At 48.4% G+C, this 22,367-nt stretch overlaps 1 protein-coding gene across 17 annotated transcripts in view; it reads right to left on the bottom strand.

Moving 5' to 3' along the window:
- Positions 1-22,367, bottom strand: part of LOC149345259 (glycoprotein-N-acetylgalactosamine 3-beta-galactosyltransferase 1-like) — a 229,092-nt gene that overhangs the window by 23,280 nt on the left and 183,445 nt on the right. For 9 of the 17 annotated variants that reach the window (XM_089546533.1, XM_089546540.1, XM_089546534.1 and 6 more), the window contains one exon: positions 14,518-14,798. In XM_089546533.1, coding sequence (XP_089402659.1) covers positions 14,518-14,782 — 265 coding nt within the window. In that variant the 5' untranslated portion in view covers positions 14,783-14,798. Of the gene's footprint in view, positions 1-14,517; positions 14,802-22,367 lie in introns of all 17 variants that reach the window. The other 8 variants (XM_089546531.1, XM_089546532.1, XM_089546542.1 and 5 more) reach the window with 1 other exon arrangement.

The raw sequence follows: 22,367 nt of genomic DNA, 5'->3' as shown, positions 1-22,367 counted from the left end.
TGCGTTTGAGAGATTAATAATGTTCTCCTGTACATCCGAACCCTCCAATGTTTGATTAAATGGGGTTGCATGATCGCTTGCAGGCATGAGGGTGTATATAGGTTGTAATTTGTCCTCTCTTTGTTGTGAAGCCACGGCGCTCTCTCTTCCTTCCTCAAGCTGGATGTTATCTCGCGAAAGCCCACCACCCGAAACAGTTATTGCGGATCACAGGAAGCGCCGCTGGATTCTGCACCTGAGACCTGCAATCCAACTTTGGGCGTATCAGCATCTCCTAGAGCAACTGAAGCTCAAACGGCCGAAGGACGCCGACGAACACCTGACACCGGGAGCGGCTGTGCGGAGAATCCTTCGACCCCGAAATCGAGGTATGACCTCAGGCGACGCTGCGGCTCCGCCCAGCGAGTGAGACAGGATTGACGGTGTGATCGCGCTCAGCCGCCCACTCCCCCCTCAGCTGCTGCTACACACTCTCGAAAATTTTTAAAATTAAGAAAAATAATAGACAAAAGGATCAGGCACGAGCTCCACATAAAGTCCCTTAAAATATACCTAAATTCAAATACGGTGCCCAAGGGCCTTTCCGTGTCTTTAACGCCGTCGATGAACAATCTCTCGAAAACCAATCACCTAGCTTGGAGCCAAGTTCTGCTTAACGCATCCCTAAACCTTCTGAAAATAACTATAGACCATTGCAAAGAGATGTTGGCATCACTGAGCCGTGAGGAGAGGCGAGCTCGTCAAAACGTGGTACTTTCGGATATGGAGACTCAAGAGCTTGAGTTCTTTCAGTCGAGCAAGGCTAAGCAAATCTGGAATAACAAATGCAAAAAATTCTCGCGAGATAACATCCAGCTTGAGGAAGGAAGAGAGAGCGCCGTGGCTTCACAACAAAGAGAGGACAAATTACAACCTATATACACCCTCATGCCTGCAAGCGATCATGCAACCCCATTTAATCAAACATTGGAGGGTTCGGATGTACAGGAGAACATTATTAATCTCTCAAACGCACCCCTTAGCAAAGAGGAAAAATCGGTATTGTCACGTGGACTGAAATTCTGTCCAAATACTGGCCGATATGACGAATACAAATTACTAAAGGATCTCGACAATTTTTCTCGAAATTTGAGACTCCAGGAGTACTTTTCTGATAAGCAGAACCAAAATTATAACTCATTCCCTCCCTCTCAGGAACAGTGGACACCGAGATCCGGTAGAGATAAACATCTGGACATGTATTTAAAAGCGATTCAACGAGACATCATTCAGGCCTTCGAGGCACACAAACCGGGACCACCGAATCTTTCCAGGGAAGAGCGTGACGCCTTGGAATCACTCAGCAAGCGAACGGACATTGTTATTAAACCCGCTGACAAAGGAGGCGGCATAGTAATTTTAGATAAAGAAAAGTATATCCAGGAGGGATACCGCCAACTCAACAACTCCAATTTCTATCGCTTGCTTTCATCAGACCCCACCACTGAGCACAGTAAAATTATAGAAAAAACCTTGAAACAACTCACCGATGAAGGTGAATTACCGCCACGAGTAAGTAAGGCGCTGACGCCATTAAATGCGTCTCCAGGGCGCTTTTACATGCTCCCAAAAATACATAAAGAAAATCATCCGGGTCGACCGATCGTTTCCGGCATTGGCACACTCACGGAACCGATCTCCAGCTACATTGATTCTCTGATCAGGCATATCCCTCCTAAACACACATCTTACATTCGTGACACTACTCATTTTCTAAAAGAATTAAGTCAATTTACTGCTCCAGAAGGAGCTTTTCTGGTAACCCTGGACGTGGTATCCCTGTACACTAATATACCGCATGATGACGGCATCCGGGCTCTGATCACATCGTATGAGAAATACAAAAGCATAGATTCTCCCAGCAAAAGTACCCTCGCAGAACTGACTAATCTGGTTCTCAAACTCAACTCCTTCGAATTCAACAACTCTTTCTACCTACAAACGAGTGGCACCGCTATGGGCACAAAGATGGCGCCAAACTATGCCAACATATTCATGAACAGCATTGAATCGGACTTTCTTCGGTCATATCCAACAAAACCGGCTTTCTACAGACGCTTCCTAGACGATATATTCATGGTATGGACCGGCACTGAGGACCAACTCATCCAGTTTATCTCATCATTTAACAACATACATCCAAACCTCTCTTTTACGCACACCTATTCGACCAATCAGATTAACTTTTTGGACGTCTTGATTCGAATAGAACAGGGCATCTTAATCACCAGTGTCTACAGGAAACCCACTGATAGACAACAGTACCTCCATTTCAAGAGCTGCCACCCACGCCACTGCAAAACCTCTATTCCATACTCTCAGGCCATCAGATTCAAACGAGTGTGCTCACGCTCAGAAGATTTTAAGGATAATTCTAATCGTATGCGGGAGGTTTTGAATCATCAGCGCTATCCGCTCTCTATTGTCGACGATGCAATTAGAAAAGCGGAAGAGAGAAACCGTAACGAACTGTTTGGGGATCCCGCGTCAGCAGCTCCCAATGAACACCGCTCTAATCTAGTCTTAACCTTTGCGAACAACCTTCCGAATGTAAACAAAATTCTAAGAAAACATTTTAACATCATCGAACAAAGCGACCGACTCTCAAAGGTTTTCCCAACGGCTCCACGGGTCACCTACCGACGACCAAAAAATTTGCAAAATTATGTGGTTCACTCTACTATAAGTAAACAAGAGCCTGTAGGTTGCGTGCCTTGCGGGAAGAATCGGTGTCAAGTTTGCAAGCACATGCAGAAAACGACGTCGGCTCAGAGCACACACTCTAATTTCAAACACTCCATTCGAGAGAACTTGAATTGTGACAGTAGTAACGTACTGTACATGCTCGAATGCGGCAACTGTCAAATGCAATACATTGGCCAGACCGAGAATCCCTTCCGAATTCGATTCAATAATCACCGCGCGCATGCCAAATCACTTCCTCTCCTCCCCCTGTCGAAACACGTCCGTCAAGAAAATCATGATTTCGACAAAATTAAAGTCACTCTGCTACAGAGCGGTTTCAAAAATACCCGTGAGCGGGAACAACGGGAGTCATACTTTATTTTCAAATTTAATACGGTGCAGGCCGGTATAAATGAGAACCCCGGAGCTCTCTCCGCACTTCAGAAATCAGAGGCCCAGTGAGATTCACCGCCTCATCGACTGAATCGCCTGAGGTCATACCATTTTGAGTGTTTGCGTCTACATGCCGCCTGTCTCCTACCCCAGCCTTTCTTTTCTTCCTTATGCCCAAACATTGCTGCTGAAACGACTTCGGCAGTAAACCATAAGGCGGCCTTCCACCCCCCCCCCCTTTTTTTAAATGCCATTTAAAACAGAACGACAAGAATGATACTCAATACATTACATTGGTTTGCGAACGAGGATTAGGAGTGTTGCTATACACTAATATGGTTGTGGATCACTGTGAATCCCGTTCGTCGGTCGTCCAGCTAGATAGCCCAATTTTCTACTTGCCTGCCTTACAAAGGCGCAGGGCGCTAACAAGGGGCCGTAAGTGAATTTGGGCTACCTCGTGTTTTTCAAAAAGGTGAGGTAGATGAGGGAGGTACTTAGCAAGCCACCCCCCCCCCCCTTTTCACTTTTTTTTGGAAGTTCTCATGCCTCCTTTTCTTTCCTTTTTTTCTTTCCCTTTCCTTCTTTTGTTTCCTTCTTTTTTTCTTTTTATTTTTTCCTGCTCTGCGTCCGAACTCTCTTTCTCTCGTTTTTTCGTTGCTCTGCCCCCCACTTCGCTTTTTGGAAAGGGCACCTCGTCGGCGGCGCAGTGTCTTTGCGAGGGGGCGCGCGGCTGACGAGTAGCGGCCGGGGGCTGGCGCTGGGTCTCCGCGGGGCCCAGCCACGGGATCGGGTTTCCGTCCGGCGTCTGGTCGGTTAACTCTCCGCCGATGTGATCGCGCCGCCGTCGTAACTCACATTCAAACAGTCAGTAACCACACTTCTGTCGGGCGGTTGGCACTGTGATGCAACGGGCGCGATAATGTTTTCTTCCCGCGTGTTCGAACGTCCCGCTCCCGCCGAAGGAAGCCTCCGCCCACAATATTTCTTCTCAACGGTTTTCCTCGCAGACAGCTCACCCCTCTCCACTTCCGCTACAACCTTTTGCCTCCTTCCCTTCCCCCACCCTCTCTTTTCCCCTTTCTTGAATTCGTTCTTTTCTTTTTTGTGTGCTCGCATTGCAGCCCTCATTTTCCCCTTATTCGGCAGGAACACCCTTGTCCGCCACTGTCTTGCTTTTCGTGTTTTGTTTTGTTTCCTCAAAGGAGAGCGTCTTCCCCTCTCCATCTGTGTGCGGTGCCGTGAGCAAGTTGATCGTTTTTGTTCACAAACAACCTTACCCTGATGAAGGACGGTCCACCGTCCGAAACCGTCGGTAAATAAATGTTTCTTTAAGAAGTGTACTTCAACTCTTTACTTATGTTGTTAGCAGTCGAGCAAGTTTTTTCATCGTAATATATATATATATATATATATATATATATATATATATATATATATATATATATATATATATATATATATATATATATATATATATATATAGCGAAGTATACGCTTCGTTAAAGGAAACATATTTATTCAACTCGACGTTTTGATCGGAAGACCGATCTTCTTCAGGAGTGATTTTACATTGTTAATGCATCCCCTTTTATAGGGGCGGGCACAGAACAGGTAAGTGGGAAACACAAAGCACATAGCAGAAAAATACGCATAAAAAATTATTACAGGCAGTGCGACCCACACACACACACCAAAAAAAAAAGAGAGAGGGCAAGGAACAGGTACTCAGTCAGAAAATACAATGTCCAGATGCGGCCTCTGCTTTGCAGGCTTGCTTATTGACAGTCGTGTCCAGCTGGGAGGTGCTCGACAGGTGCGTGGCCGTGCAACAACTTTCGTAGATAAATGCGAAAACGTGTTCCTTCTCCTGGCCGCGAGAGCAAAAAAAATATATAAAATATTGTCACGAATATTACACGGCACACCGTTAGATACACAAGAACTGTTCCAGTCTGCCGAACGGTCACCAGCAAGCAGGCGAAACACTTCTTCTTCCTCGTCACAAGCGAGATGGCGGAGCACTTCTTCTTCGTCCACTTCTAAGCTGTATCATTGCTCCCTCCTCTGCAGCATCGCCTCGATGCGGGCCGCTTTCATGGAGGGGAAAATGGGTTGGACACGGAAAGTTAAACACAGCTATCACGACACAGAACCGGTGGCACTCAAAGTACAATCAGCAGGACGGTCGTAGTACGGCTTCATACGAACGACGTGCACAACATCCGGATGCGGTGGTCTGCGCGATGGGCGGCCTGGGGTTGTCGGTGAAACTTCGTACGTCACGTCGCTAATGCGGCGAAGAACTCGGTAAGGTCCGAAGTATGGGTGCAGTAATTTTTCGGACAACCCACGGCGACGAACTGGTGTCCAAACCCACACATGGTCGCCTGGTTCATACGTAACAAATCGCCGTCCGAGATTGTAGCGGTCAGCGTCGACGTGCTCTTGACGGTGTATTCGCTGCCTGGCCAGTTGACGTGCTTCTTCAGCCCGCTGAACGAAAGTGGCGACGTCAAGATCTGGCTCTAGGTCACATTGAGGGTCGACGGGCAACATGGCATCCAACGAAGTAACAACTGGACGACCGAAGACAAGCTGGAAGGGCGTGAGCCGCGTTGTCTCCTGCAGGGCCGTATTGTAAGCGAACGTTACGTATGGGAGAATTTGGTCCCACGTTTTATGCTCCACATCCACATACATGGAGAGCATGTCGGCCAGGGTTCTGTTAAGGCGCTCCACCAAACCATTTGTCTGTGGGTGGTCCGCTGTTGTACGCCTATGGCTGGTGTGGGTCAGATCTAGGACTGCCTGAGTCAAGCGGGCCGTGAAAGCAGCTCCACGGTCAGTAATGATAACCGCCGGAGCCCCATGGCGCAGCACGATGTTGTGTACAAAAAACGTAGCTACTTCGACAGCTGTTCCGTTTGCAAGCGCCGTTGTCTCAGCTTACCGCGTCAAATAATCCGTCGCGACAGCAATCCAACGTTTTCCAGTGGATGACTTCGGGAAAGGGCCGAGTAGGTCCATTCCCACTTGTTGGAAAGGCGTCTTCGGAGGCGCTATGGGATGAAGAAATCCTGCGGGTTTTAAGGGAGGAGACTTACGGCGCTGGCAGTCACGACAGGTTTTGACGTATGTCCGCACTGATGGAAGTAATCTGGGCCAGTAGTACATCTGCCGAATCCGCGCTAAGGTACGACTGACCCCCAGGTGGCCGGCAGATGGTTCGTCGTGGCAAGCGCTCAAGATATCAGGTCGCAACTGGGACGGGACTACGAGCAGAAATGTTGCGGTGTTGCTCTCAAAGTTGCGCTTGTAGAGGACGCCGTTCTGCAGAGTAAAGATTTGAGCCCACGAAGAAAAACACGAGGAACGCGGGGACCATCGCAGCCTTCCAGGTACGCGATGAGCGGCGCTAACTCTGGGTCCTCCCTTTGAAGCTGCGCCATATCGGTTGCGCTAACAGCACCAAGGAAAGAGAAGTCCAGTGATTTCCGGGGAAGCCAGGTCCACTGGCGCGCGTGATCAACAATCCGCATCTTGGTGCTTCCGCCCCGACTTGTACACGACCGTTACGTCGTACTCCTGCAAACGGAGGCTCCACCTCGCCAACCGCCCAGATGGATCTTTTAGGCTGGCCAGCCAGCCAGCATAACGAGTGGTGATCGCTGACAACGCGAAAGAGTCTTCCGTAAAGGTATGGGCGGAACTTACTGATGGCCCAGACTACCGCAAGACATTCTTTCTCAGTCGTTGAATAGTTGCATTCCGAGCGCGAAAGTGTACGGCTTGCGTAAGCGATGACTCGTTCGGCGCCATCCTGCCACTGTACCAGGACCGCCCCAAGGCCTACGTTGCTAGCATCAGTGTGTATGTCGGTTGCTGCGGCGTCATCGCAATGGGCGAGTATCGGTGGACGTTGCAGGCGATGGCGGAGCTCCACGAAAGCATCCTCTTGGTCGCTTCCCCACAAGAAAGGTGTGTCGTCTCTGGTCAGCGCTGTTAAGGGTTCAGCTATTTTGGAAAAATCTTGAACGAATCGTCGATAGTAAGAGCACAGTCCCAAAAAACGTCGAAGAGTCTTTTTGTCAGTGGGACGCGGGAAACTGGAGACAGCAGCGGTCTTGTCGGGATCTGGGAGAACACCGCGCGCGCTGACAACATGGCCGAGGAACCGAAGCTCCTCAAAACCGAAATAGCATTTCTCAGGCTTGATCGTAAGTTGCGCACATTGGAGCGCCCGGAGCACTGTGCGCAACCGCTCCAAGTGTTGCTCGAAGGTGGGCGAGAAAATGACGACATCGTCCAGGTATACGAGGCACGTCTGCCACTTGAGCCACTTGAGTGTCCATCATGCGCTGGAAAGTCGCCGACGCTGAGCACAGTCCAAACGGGAGCACCTTAAATTCGTATAGACCATCAGGCGTCACGAAAGCAGTTTTCTCGCGGTCTCGCTCGTCCACCTCTATCTGCCAGTAGCCGCTTTTGAGATCTAAAGAGGAAAAGAACCTGGCATCACGTAGTCTGTCGAGTGCATCATCAATCCTGGGGAGCGGGTAAACGTCCTTTTTGGTCACGTTGTTCAGTTTGCGGTAATCAACACAAAATCTCAAGGTGTTGTCTTTCTTTTTCACGAGGACCACCGGTGATGCCCATGGGCTTGTCGACGGTTGAATGACATCGTCGGCGAGCATTTCGTCCACTTGCCTTTTAATGGCTTCGCGTTCCGTCGAAGAAACGCGGTATGGGCGCTGGCATACGGGTGGTGTAGTCTCGTCGGTGATGATGCGATGTTTGCGACAGGCGTACGACCGACCCTGGAGCTTGTGGCAAAACAATCCGCGAAGTCGGTTATAAGCGCCGAGAGGAGAGCCTTCTGCTCAGGCGCCAAATCCGGATTGATTCTGACGGACGGAAGGACAGGACATGGTGGAGCCTGGTCTTGAGGGCTTGTCTCCAGGGCGCACACTTGAGGCACCAAGGCGAAGTCATGCAGGAAGGCGACAGCCGTGCCCTTGGCGAGGTGCTGCAACTCGTTGGCAAAATTTGTAAGGAGCACACTAGCACAACCGTCTTGTAGTTGGACGAGCCCGCGAGCGACGGCTACTCCCTTCTCGAGCAGCAGGGGTACGTGGCTATCAGCGACACCTTCGTAGTCGTGGAATAAATCGTTCCTTACGAGAACTAGCACACTGGACCGGGGTGGCACCATTACGTCGTCGTCAACAAGTCGCAGAGCAGTGAAGCGTGAGTCGTCTGTGTCAGTGCGCGCCACGGCCCGTTTAGTCGAGAACGTGACCCGTGCTTCGTGCAGGTCAATGACAGCACCGTTCGTGTGGAGAAAGTCGAGACCGAGGATCAAGTCCCTCGAACACTCACGGAGGACTACAAATTCACCGACGTACACAAAACCACGGATATCGACACGAGCTGTGCACCTGCCGGCGGGGATAATCAGGTGACCCCCAGCAGTGCGAATGTTAGGCCCCGACCACCCCGTCAATACTTTCTTCAGTTGTAAGGCAAGGGCCAGGCACATGACAATAGTCGGCACCAGTATCCAGCAAAGCGGTCACGTCGATTCCGTCAATTTTGACGCACAAATCGGAGGTAGCGCGTCGGATGCTGTCGCTACTCGCTCCCGGAGAAACATCGTCGCGTGGTAGTGGCGCAGGAGGATCTTCACAAGTCCCGGCATCAGCGGCCTTGCCTCCAGAGGCCGCTGGAATCAGTTTTCCCGGCGTGGACTGGGAGAACGGCGTCCGGAGTAGCCTGCGGCTTGACGGGGGCTTGGAGAACGGTAGCGTCTCGGCGACGGTGATCGAGCCTCCTGGTGGCCTGACGTGATGTGGTTCTGGCGCGACGACAGATGGAATGCTATCTCCTGCGGTCGTTCCCCGTTCTGAGGGCACGGGTCGTCCGGCGCGAAACCACGCAGGCCCACGCGGCGGTATGGGCACGCCCTGTAGAGGTGACCCGCCCCGCCACAGTGATAGCAGAGGGGCCGACGATCCGGGGCACGCCACACTTCACTCTTTCGCGGTCGCTGATAGGCTGGCGGAGCGTCACCACGAGGGGAGCTCGACGAGAGCACTGCTGGAGTCGCGGCAGTGACGTCGTACCCAGGGGCCTGGCGCAGGACGGACGCATACGTGGGCCTTGCATCAGGCTGGCGAGGAACCTCGGAAATATGGTGCTGTTGTGCTGCCAGGCGCACCTCGTCCCGGATGACTTCGCTCAGTGGCGTGAAAGATGGCGTCTCGGACGGCGTACGGAAGGCCTGCAGTTCCTCTCTGACGACAGATCGGACCAGCTCGCGTAGAAAGGCCGCGTCGATTCCGGGAGGCATGGAGATGGGATCAGGCCCGAAGGTGTTGACGTCGCGATTGTACTGGCGGGCTCGCTGTTCCAGCGTCTTCTCCATAGTTGCCGCCTCGGTGAGGAACTCTGCCACAGTGCTTGGTGGGCTGCGCACGAGTCCTGCGAAGAGCTCTTGCTTGACACCCCGCATAAGGTGGCGAAGCTTCTTGTCTTCTGTCATGTTGGGATCCGCGCGCTTAAAAAGGCGAGTCATGTCCTCGCAGTACATGCGTACACTCTCGTTGTGGCGCTGGTTGCGCGAGTGTAACGCAGCTTCTGCTCGCTCTCGACGGTCTGCATTCGGTAAAGTGGCTTTAAAATTGCGGCAGAAAGCTTCCCAGGACGTAAACGAAGCTTCATGGTTTTCGAACCATGTCCGAGCCGACTCTTCAAGTGCAAAATAGACATTGTGGAGCTTACGGTTGTCACTCCAGCCGTTGTAACGGGTTCGAAGATCTCGAGCCAATCCTGGGCGTCCTCGAACACGTCGCCATGAAACGACGAGGGTGTTCGTGGCTGATGACAGAGGATGTGCGCCAGGAGCGTGGTCTCAGTTGCCATGGCAGCTGGTGCCTCCGAAGGCCGGGGTTGCGTCGCCCTGGTTGCAGCCGGAAGGAGTCCAAATTCAGGGGACGCTCCACGGAGGCGGCGGCCGCGGCGCTGGTGAACTAGGGTTAGATCCGTATTGGTCGGTAGCCTACACGGGTCTGGAAGCGTACCCAGCACCTCCACCAGATTTGTCACGAATATTACACGGCACACCGTTAGATACACAAGAACTGTTCCAGTCTGCCGAGCGGTCACCAGCAAGCAGGCGAGACACTTCTTCCTCGTCACAAGCGAGATGGCGGAGCACTTCTTCTTCGTCCACTTCTAAGCTGTATCAATATGACCCTCCAACAGAGAGAGCAGACAACAACAAAAAAAATGAAAAGAGCAAGGAAGAAACCTCGGAAAAAAAAGTGAAATAGGTAAAAGAAAACCTTTAAAGCAGTGCTTTTTCTTCGCACCCAGAAATAGTGCACCCACCCCTGGTTGAGGGGAAGGATTGGAAGGAATGTAAAAAAAATATAAAAAATATAAAAACTGTGAGCTTACATAGTAAAATTAAAAAGGAAAAAAATAAATAAAAAAAGAAATTGTGTGGCATTCGCGTGACCACAAGGTGAGCACACCCGGGGGAGGGGAACGGCACAGGTGTGGCACAGGTGTGGCATGCAGAAAGGGGTATGATCTCAGACGACTTAGTCAGTGCTGCTTTGTTTAATTTCGTAGGCCCCTGACCTCGGAAGAGAGGTGAGGGTGCCGTAAGTTTCATTAATGCCATTTTGCACTGTGTTAAATTTAAAAATAAAATATGAGTCTCGTTGCTCGCGCTCACGAGTGTTTTTGAAGCCACTCTGTAGTATTGTTACTTTAAGTTTGTCAAACTCGTGACTTTTCTCGCGGAGGTGTTTCGAAAGAGGGAGGTTGGGGAGGGATTGGGTATATGAGCGGTGGTTATTAAATCTGAAACGGATGGAATTGTCTATTTGGCCTATGTATTGCATTCGACAGTCGCCACACTCGAGCATGTAAACCACGTTGCTGGAATCGCAATTCAGGTCTTCCCGGATAGAATGCTTGAAATTTGAATGGGTGCTTTTAGCCAGTGCCGTGGTTTCCATGTGTTTGCAGACTTGACATCGGCTTTTTTTGCATGGTGTGCAACCTACAGCTCTCGGTTTATTGACTGTCGAATGGACAACATGGTTTTGCAGATTTTTTGGTCTCCTATATGTTACTTGGGGGACAGTTGTGAAAATATTTGAAAGACGGTCACTCTGTTCTATGATATTAAAGTGTTTTTTAGGATGTTGTTAATATTCGGGAGATTATTTGTGAAGGTTAGTATGAGATTACAGCGCTGTGATGATGGCTGAGATTCCTTAATGACATGATTAATATTAGTTGCTTCTGCCTTTTTAATGGCATCGTTGATTATAGAAGACGGGTAATGTTGTTTTTTTAGAGTGTCCCGCATGCGATTAGCATTTTCGTGAAAATCTTCCGATCGTGAGCAAATTCGTTTGAATCTGATGGCCTGTGAGTATCGGATTGAAGTTTTTCAGTGGCGTGGGTGGCAGCTGTTGAAATGAAGATACTGTTGTCTGTCTGTGGGTTTTTTATAGACACTAGTGATTAATGTACTTCCTTCTACTCGAACCAGAACATCCAGGAAGTTAATTTTATTGGTTGAGTAGGTGTGTGTGAAAGAGATATTGGGATGGATTTTGTTGAATGCGGCGATAAAATGGATGAGTTGGTCTTCGGTTTCTGTCCAAACTATGAATATGTCATCCAGAAAGCGTTTGTAAAAAGCTGGTTTTGTTGGATATGAGGACAGAAAGTCTGATTCAATTTTGTTCATAAATATGTTGGCGTAATTTGGAGCCATTTTTGTGCCCATAGCTGTACCGCTAGTTTGAAGATGATATGAGTTGTTGAACTCAAAGGTGTTAAGTTTAAGGACCAAATTTGCAAGTGTCTCGACGGCACTTGGACTAGGGGTGTCTAGAATTTTGTATTCTTTATATGATCCAACCATTGCCTGAATTCCGTCGTCATGTGGGATGTTAGTGTAAAGTGATACCACATCCAGGGTAGCTAGGAAAGCGCCTTGAGGGAAGGTGACATTCGATAATTCTTTCAGGAAGTGATTAGTGTCGCGTATGTAAGATGGATGTTTCGGAGGTATATGTTTGATGAGCGAATCGATATACTCTGAGATCGGTTCTGTTTCGTGCCAATACCAGATACAATCGGTCTCCCTGGATGATTCTGTTTGTGTATTTTCGGAAGCATGTAGAAGCGCCCCGCGGAGGAATTTCTTGGCGTGAGCGCTTTACCTACTCGCGGTGGTAATTCACCTTCATCTGTTAGTTTTTTTATAGTTTGCTCTACGATGTTCTTTTGCTTAGCGGTCGGGTCTGATGGGAGTTTAGTATAGAATTCTGGGTTGTTGAGCTGGCGGTTGCCCTCCTGAATGTAGTTATCTGTGTCTAAAATAACTATGCCTCCACCATTGTCGGCGGGCTTAATGACAATGTCGGTTCGTTTGCTAAGTGAGCCTAAGGCGTTACGCTCTTTTTTTGTGAGGTTAGGTGGCCCAGATTTTCGTGTCCCAAAAGCTTGAAGAATCTCCTTTTGTACCGCTTTTATATATAGGTCTAGATGTCTGTCCCTACCAGTTTTGGGTGTCCACTGTTCCTGAGATTGGGGGTACCGCACATTATTTGTGTTCGGTTTGTCGAAGAAATATTCCCGTAATCTGAGAGTTCGCGAAAAGTTATCTAGATCCTGGAGTAACTTGTACTCGTTATACTTGCTATGGCTTGGGCAGAATTTTAGGCCACGCGACAGCAGTGACTTTTCCTCGGGGGTGAGCTGCGAGCTTGACAGGTTAATTATATTTTCCGGAAGGTGTGGCTCTTCGGGTGTTCGGACTAATGTGATTGGATGTTGGTTTACGGTTTCCTTGTAATTGTCGGGTGTGGGTATGTGGCTTGCTAGTTGTAATGGCATTGTGAGCTCTATACAATCCTCGACAAGGATGCCATCACGGGAAAATTTAGTAAGTTTTTTCGTCCAAATTTGCTGAGTTTTGTTAGACTTGAAGACCTCAAGCTCATTTACCTGGGATGTTGAGAGTATCATGCTTTGACGCACCCGCCTCTCCTCTAGTGTTAGTGATGCCAACGTCTTTTTGAAGTGCTCAATTGTTATTTTTAAAAGGTTTATGGAGCAGTCTAGTACTTCACGCTTTCGCAACTTATATATATATATATATATATATATATATATATATATATATATATATATATATATATATATATATATATATATATATATATATATAATAAGGGAGTAATTACTCATTGGCATCCACCCAAGCGCAGCCATACGGCTACAAAGGAAAGCTATACAGCTTTCTCAGAAGTTTCTGAGAAAGCTGTATAGCTTTCCTTTGTAGCCGTATGGCTGCGCTTGGGTGGATGCCAATGAGTAATTACTCCCTTATTACAAATCTACTCCACCTTGGGGGATTCCCCTAAACATTTGACCAACTACGAAGTTTCTGAGAAAGCTGTATAGCTTTCCTTTGTAGCCGTATGGCTGCGCTTGGGTGGATGCCAATGAGTAATTACTCCCTTATTACAAATCTACTCCACCTTGGGGGATTCCCCTAAACATTTGACCAACACTCTTCCCACTTCGAGTTACTGATCAATTCGCTCTCGCCCTACCATGCGCTTGCCGTCCCGGTTAGCTCAATTGGTAGAGCGACTGCTCCGGTGTGGCGGTGGTTCCGGGTTCGAACCCCGGACCAGGACGAATTTTTCTTTAACTACGAAGTTTCTGAGAAAGCTGTATAGCTTTCCTTTGTAGCCGTATGGCTGCGCTTGGGTGGATGCCAATGAGTAATTACTCCCTTATTACAAATCTACTCCACCTTGGGGGATTCCCCTAAACATTTGACCAATATATATATATATATATATATATATATATATATATATATATATATATATATATATATATATATATGACTGTACACTTGCATCTATTGTAAAAAGCTTCGTAATTAAAAAGTTTGTACCGAACACTGTTTATACTCTTCTCGTGTGTTGTACCATTGTGATGCTTTGAAAAGACTTACTAGCTATTTTCTCCTAGCTTTTTGTGATGCCTTAATTCTTGTGTAAGTTCTGCGCGTTTTGTTTGATCTGTAAGTTTTAATTTATATAATCTGTAATGTATGTGTTTCTTTTGTTGATGCTCTTACAAGTGTTGAGAGTAATGTATTGCTTTCTGTATACTAACTTACTCTGTCTTTATTTTGGTATATTGTTGCCTGCATGCTTGTATACCTTTTTCTATTGGACCCATTACTAGCCGTCGGCTGTGGGTCCAAGCAGTGTTTGCGCACATTTGTGAAGCAACAAAGAGCAATAAATATATGAAATCCTCCGAGTGCCAGGCGCATGGAAGACATACCGCTGTGGTGGAACTCGTCGTCCGGGGCGTGGGCTCCGAGCGGCCTGTCGGGCGCCGGCGGGTCCTCGTCCTCCCAGTGGTCGGCGTGCGGACCCCCCGCCGGGAGGAGAGAAGGTGGCCTCCGGGAGGCGAGCCACGGAGCCACGCCCTGGTCCAGGGAGAGCACGCTCAGCAGCAGGTAGGCGCAGCCGAAGCCGAACGTGATGCCCGTGCCCAGGGGAAGCAGGAAGCCCCGCGCGGGAGGAAGACACGGGCCACCCTCCATCGGCCGCTGCCCACAGCTGCTGCACACACAGGTGAGCCATCCTGACATTTCTGGTTTTCGGTTTATGGGGTTTAACGTCCCAGAGCGACTCAGGCTATCAGAGACGCCGTAGTGGAGGGCTCCGGAAATTTCGACCACCTGGGGTTCTTTAACGGGCACTGACATCGCACAGTACACGGACCTCTAGAATTTCTCCTCCAAAGAAATTCAACCGCCGCGGCCGGGATCGAACCCGCATCCTGACATTTCTGATGGGAGCCTGCCGCCCATCAGAAAGAAGTTCGTCCCGAATACTGGAAAGTTGGTTCCTGCAGAACAAATTACGCTGCACAAACCCTAAAACGCCGCATTCATTCGGTCTTAAACTCCTGTTTGTCTAAAGATGTAGACATTTTAGCGCTGAATTTTAGGCAGCTTAAGAATATTTTTCTTCAATAAAACGCAAACTGTATGTAACAGCAGTTAATATTGTATAATTCATAAACAGATGTGTTGTTGTCAGTCCTGAAATCTGATGTATTTCTTTTTAGGTAACCATGTTCAAATGCAAGTGCACTGCTATATTGAATGGTGAGTCATCATTGTTTGTGATGGCGTAAATTTACTTTCCTTAGATTTGCATAGTATCATATTTTCTTGCCATGTATTGTTAGCATAGGCATTTCTACTTTTTACCGTGTCAAAACGACTGTTCTTCTGATATGCTTTTCTTGTTTAGTGTTTTGCTTGAGCAAGGTGTGTTGCTGGGCGAGTTGGTTGGGGTAGATCTTGAGAAAAACAGCGCTTGCAGACAAAGGACCAGAACAAGAAGGACACACAACTGCGCAGTTGTGTGTCCTTCTTGTTCTGGTCCTTTGTCTGCAAGCGCTGTTTTTCTCTAGTGTTTTGCTGCCAAGTGCCACCTGTCGCTTTCATGTAGAGGGGCGGGGACCAGTGAAGCTGTGGTCGCAGCTTCTAGCCCCGTCTCCCCCCCCCCCCATCTTTTTTGATGGAAAATAAAGTTTATCTTATCTTATCTTAAGCCACTTGGGGCACCTCAGAGTTTTGTGTTACAAGTAACTGATTTATTGTAATCAATTAATTTCCTTGCACTTCTCTAATTAACCTAATATATTTTTTAACGGCTACGTTCCCGACAATTCAATTACATTTTTCTGTAATCGATTACCGGAAACAAGTTTGAGAACAACTTGACGGCAAACGCTGGTGCTAACGGAGATGTTTCCTTCGTCACCTAGCGAGAATAGACCTGGGTCCGTATTCTAAGTTTGTGTCGCAATTAAAAGCGTCACAATCTGCCGCAGCGGCCGCACCTGATTGTTCGGAACGCCGGATGCGGATGTGGTGGTCCGGATGCAGCGAAAAGAGTCGAAGAAATCGGACAGTGACGTCCAACACATAGCGTATGCTCCATAGCAGCATATTCTCAAGACAGCCAACATGGCGGCACGCCCTGAAGCGGAGCCTCTAGCTTCGAAGCATGCTTTGAAGTGAACTCGTCGGTGCTACCCGTTTTTCGGCGCGTGAATTGGCTATCAACTTGGTACAGGGCTTTCACGTCGTCTTATGTTGCTTATCACAAATTGGATATGGACAATAAATTGCGGCCTGTTTCTTTTTTTCATTTCCTTGGACGATTTCGTACCTCCTAGGCCACGATGTAAGAACAATTTAGGTGTTAACACCGACCGCCCGTCGCGGCGGAGAGCGCGCACAGATGTTTTTCGCCCTCTAGTACATGCGCCGACTGCAGCGGGGCGGGGGCGCTGCGGAGTAGATCTGTGGAAACAATTGAACACCTCATAATCAAATGTGGTGGTATCCATCCGGATGTCGATGCAGGCGCAGTCACTCTTCCTGAGGCCCTAGGGTTTAAAGATAACAATGTTCATGTAAATAAATCTGCAGTGGAAGTTAGCAAAAAGCCATTGGAGGATTGGTGGCTGAAAAGCAGAGATGTGGCATAAGGTTAGAATTGTAGGAAACCGTAGGTAAAGATTATGGCGATTCTTAATGAGAATTGCCAACACAGTAAACAAAAAAAGTTAAAAACAAGAAAAGCTGAGCATGGTGGCAATTGCCACCACCCCGTTTCAAAGGGGGCGCTCCTATCCATCCATCCATCCATCCACTAAAGCCCCTAAAAAATCTAAAGTAGCGACAAGACGCCCTCCCTCAGTTCTTTCCTTCCTCCATGCCCTCCCTTTTCTCTCTTCCTCCCCCTGCGCCGGGCGAACGACTTTTGTTTTCTTTGAGATTTCATGTGACTGCGGTGGCGACCTCTAGCCCGCTCCGAAGGAACTAACGCCCCTTTTCAATTGGTTGCGCGGATTCCCGTCCTTGCGGAGTTCTCTGATTCCGCATTAACCGTGCGTTTCGCTGCATAAATACATCGGTGACTTCGGAGAAACATTTGCATGCTTTACTGAATCGCCTAAAGACAATAATGAGCACGCATATGCAAACTCAAATAAGCCCAAATAGGAGTATAAGTAGCTTGTGTCCGCTTTTAAACTCCTTATTGAAAATTGCGCAATCGACTTTAAGTAGTAAAAATGAGGAAATCCTCCTTTTTTACCGCTGTCGCGAAATGGAGGAGTAAAATAAAGTATTCACATGATTTTACTACTTTTCCAAGCAGGAGTATATCGGCTTCAATACTCCTTCAGACCCTTTATGCACTCCTTAGTGTCTGCCCGCCGCCTAGTGGCAGCTGCCGGTTCGCTGCACTTGCAGGTGACGACGCCTGCTCGCTCGTCGCTGCCTGCTCGCTTCTGCTTTTTCTGCTTCAAGCCCGTTTGTCATGTTACAAGACACCGGATCGTCGCAGCCTTGCGCAGCAGTGTGCTCTGCACAGACAGTTCCTGTGAAGTCTCCAGTGTGTTCGGAGAACGCTTGGTGTTGCATCGCCTACGACGGCAGTCCGCGAGAGGCTTAGCCAGCCTAGCTCAGTCGAACCAACATGGCGGTGTGTGACGCGTCGACCTGCCCGCAGCCGCCATCTTGCCGCCCGCTCCTTTTCGCGCGCTTGTTAGGACATGAGACTGGACATCATCGACCTTAGCAGCAAGATGCTGCAATGAACGTCTCACTCAAGCCAGCAATATGTGCAGAAGCAGCGGCTGGTCGTTCATTGTCTACGCAGCATACAAGTGTTGGCTGCTGCCGTTTCGCCGCGCCGACATGGCGGTGTGTGTGTGACGCATCAGTTTTCTCGACACCGACGGCCCCTCGTTCTTTCGCTGTATTACAGCAAGAATACAAAAGACCGGATTATCATCGTCGTGTATAGCGGTAAGCAGTATTAAACTCTCCTTTGGTGCCACATACACGCATGCACTTAACGCCGCTCCCTTTTCAGTGTGCGAAGGCTTGCTGTGAACCCCGGGTGCACGGAGACGAAAGGCTTCATCGTCGTCCGGAGGAGCCAGCTCACACAGAGGTCATTAAGTAAGCATCTAGAAATTTGTTGTTGCATGCGGCTGAAAAAGAGTGTGGCACTGCAGTCGTGGCTGTTTACGTTAATATGTACGACTGGAAGTAGGGTCAATTCTTCTAGGGACCAAATTTTCTCCATGCGTTCACGCCCCATGAATATGGAAAAGCTGTACAGGCAATGAGCAGGTGAAAATGCACAGCCTTGGGGTCCGGAAATTTTTGTCACGTTATTACGAACAGCGCTGAGAACAAAACATTGCCTGCCCTAATGTGTTGCTTCCTTTCCTGTGTTTTAAGAGGGCCTTGTTATGCAAAGAACGCAAGCGATTTTTTTCTTTTCAGTCATAGCACAGGACATGGCGAAGCCTTAGCGCTCAAGCAGATTGCCTAAATTGTTACATTTTCCGAGTTGGTGGCGTCTTACCGTAGCAGCGATTGTCGGCAGCGGACATGAGGTGGCAACCATACTGAGCGTTGCCTTTCTGGATCGTTAGGCGTCTGGTTCCAAAATGTGGTATCTTGTAAGCTCTTCGCATTTGAAAAATTTGAAAAGAAGTTTCCTCTTCGCGTGCAGTTTCCGAACACATTCCATTATGTGAAACTCGTGGAGGCAAGCGTTCCGGTTCGGACTGCTGATCCCGGGAAGGTAGCGAAAGAAAAAAAAATAGAGCATACGCTAGAATACAAGATCCCCTGCTCGAGCTGGACATAGTACATTGGCGAAACCAAGCACTTCCCCGAAAAATTGAAGCAGCACAAAGCGGATGTCAAACAAATGAATAAGGAACGAAGCGCGGGTTGACAAGACTGACTTCAAGGGAACTCTTGTGCTGGACACTGAGCCGCACCCGCGCAGGACGCTCTTACTTGAGTCACGGCGCATTCAGCAGACGCAAGGAAATGTTATACTCTCCCTAGAAACCCTACCTCCCTCTTGCATCAACTGTCTACGAGCAGTGGCCCGGCGGATGACGAATGGAAGGCTTAAAAAACGCGTTGTGACTCGCTCGCAGTCACACCTGGTAAGAACCAAGAAGGTTCCGTCGTGTTTTTTTTTCGCTTTTTTTTTTTGTTGGCGTTCTTTCCTACTTAAATTCCTTTCCCAGCCAGATAGACCTGTGTAGAATGTTTTCTTTTGAATCCTGGCAACGAATGTGAGGGCAAAGCATAACAGAAGACAGGTGGCGGCGGAAGGGTGGGTCTGGTGGTAGCTTTCTATTCCTAACAGTGCCTGCTACGTTAGTCACCCTTGCCCTGCCTTTGACCTGTACCACGCTTTGCGCTTTGTATCAAGCGGTCGTGCCTGTACACAGAATGACGACGCCCTCAAAATGCACGGCTGCGGGTTCTCCCATCAAGGAAATAGCGCTTTGCATACAAGCAGTGGAAGCTCACATGCAGTCTTTTGTTTGCATGTTCTGATTTCAATAATTTGTCCTGATATGGTGCCTGGAACGTGTGGGGAACCTTCTGACAAGTGAAAAAGAAAATTATATCGCAATGCTTCTTGCAGTGCCGGAACGCAGACAAAGGCAGCGCGAATGCGCAAGGGCCTCAGTAAGACCATTTTATTTTTTTAGTTTTATTCTTTACGGGAAAAATGTTCCCCATCGACGCTGCTTCCCATTCGCCGTATTGCCTTAACGTTTACGAAAGCGGCTCTCTGGAATTTTTGATTCCCTGAAAAACGCGTTTAGCCGCTGTCATGCGACAGGGTACACATATGTATTATAGCTAGTTGATTACCTACTATGTTCTACTAGCTAATCTTTTGTCACGAGAAACGTTTAAACTCCAACAACACCTACTTTATTGAAAAGTGCACTCTGAACTGCTTTGGGAACTTGACTTCTACACTTGAAGCACATCATACTTCAAGCTTAGAGGTGTAATTCCTCTGATGCACTTTTTTTTTCTAATCTTTCTTTCAAAAGGAGCCTCCTTTGACGTCGTGCCTTTTAACCAGCGATAGCATGACATGCCCGTATGTTGACAGCAAATCATTTCAAGGTTCCCTCCTTGCTTTCAAGTGTGGCATCTCTATTTTTATTCCTTGGGATATTTCAACTCTGCACCCAAACACAGCGCGAGTTAAGGCACTCTTCTTCTTTTCTACAGGGGCCAAGACATTGGTTCTCTGTAACCATCGAAAGCAAGCTGCCGAACACTTGGTTCAAATGTTTTGTACACAATAAAATATTGTTTGAAATAAATCACTGGAATTTCATCGACGCATTTATCCTGGGAAGGCTTTAAAATGAGCCTTCCATAGGAATACTTCATTTCAAATGGGCTTCCTCATCAAGTGAAATAATAAACTCGTCTGGGCATCATGAATGTTACCTTATAGTAAGGGAAATTGCTAAAAAAATTTCCTGTCAAAACTGCTTAACAGGGACAGGCACGTACTCCTGAAATGTACTATAAAAGTAGCTGCAAAGGAGTATATAATACTTCTGTTAATTGCCATGCTAACTCCTTTGTGATCGCAAATTTACTCCTAAATAAACTCCCGTCTAGAGAGCGGTAACGCTTCACTCCTTCCAGCACTCCGAAAGTACCCCTTCAAACAGAGGAGTAGACGATATACTCCTATTCGGAGGAGTATCAAAACCCCTTTTCGGGAGTGCGCTACGCGATGAGCCATTTACTCCTTTTTGGGAGTTTTTCGGTTTGCAGTGTAGATGGATTGCTTTGGTAGAGCCGCACGCGCACCGTGCCCGGGTGCGCCGAGCTTTATGCGGCGTGCCAAGTTTGATATCGAGAGTGGGGCGTGCATTGAACGTGACCGTGACTCACGAGGCCGTAGAATGAATTTGCGGTGATCTGTTTTGGTGAAGAGGAGCATGCAAACAGAACGACCGTCCCCGCCGGAACGCTGGACGTGCTACAACGGATGCACAGGTTTGACATTCGAAAAGACACCTGCAAGTGAAGGTGTCTAAATTCTAAGGCATTCTAAATGCCCGTAGTTCATCCGCTCTTCTAGCGGCTTTTGGTTTCGGTCTGCTGTAGTGTATCGCGGACCAGGTAAGACGCTTGAGGGAGTGCTCGAAATACGGTATGAAGGCCACGCTACGCGTGTACTTAATCTGTGCCTCCCCTAATGTTCTCTCGCGTGCATGAACTGTAATGATATAGACTCACGCATTAAAATTTTCTTTGGAATAGTTACTTAGTAAGGAGAAAACCTACCTCTCAAATATTATTCGCCTACCAGCAATGGGATAATAAAGTTCTACGTAAATGGCATCAGTCATTTAGTGAGAAGCAAGGTAGGTAGGTAAAAACTTTATTGATGAACCAAGTAAGGAAAGGAAGTAGGGGAGGTTTGGTTGGCTTGGTTCTTAATCCCGGTTGGCGGCCATCAGTCCATGACTTCTGGCGACCTTCTCCGCCCATTCCACCAGCCTCTTCTGTGAAGCCGGCTCGGAGCTAGAGACCGCGATCTCCCAACCTTCTAGGTCTGTGAGGTCCGCGAGATGGTGGTTGGAGTTCTCGGCATATGAAGAGAAGAGTATGTTCACTTAGTAAAACACGTTGCGGGGCTAGTTGGTTATGCATTTTCTTTCGTTCAAATTTAAGCAGCGCTTTTAGGACGAATACACAGAGGACATGACAGGACGGGCGCTCACAGGACAGGACGGGCGCTGACATGACAGGACAGCGGCCGTCCAGGACAGCGCCCGTGCTGTCATGTCCTCTGTGTATTCGTCCTAAAAGTTAGCGCTGCTTAAATTTGAACGAATGAAGAGTATGTGTTCAAAGTTTGCTCTCGGAGCCCCATAAAGAGAGCATTCGGGCTTGAATTGATCCGGGTGTATTAGTGCCAGATAGGCCGGTGAAGGAAACGTTCTGGACTGGAGTTGCCTCCATATAGTCTGTTGTTCCTTCGTGAGGGTATGGTGTGGTGGTGGATATGTGAGCCTTTCCTCTCTGCGATGTAGCGTGATTTCATTGTAGGTGATTAGTCTATCCCGCGCGCAATCCCTCTCCACTGTTCGGCCTGCTCGGTTGACGTACGCTCGAGCAATAGAGTGCGCCTCCTCGTTTCCGGGCTTGCCTGCGTGGGCTTGCACCCAAACTAATGGAATTGGTCTGGGGTCGTGGGGGTTTGATTGGAGAATTTTGCAGGTGGCAGAATGGA

Source organism: Amblyomma mixtum, chromosome 5 (assembly GCF_055824585.1).
Source record: "Amblyomma mixtum isolate Tamu chromosome 5, ASM5582458v1, whole genome shotgun sequence".
In the NCBI taxonomy this organism is placed as follows: domain Eukaryota; kingdom Metazoa; phylum Arthropoda; class Arachnida; order Ixodida; family Ixodidae; genus Amblyomma; species Amblyomma mixtum.
This window is presented reverse-complemented; position numbering and strand designations above follow the sequence as displayed.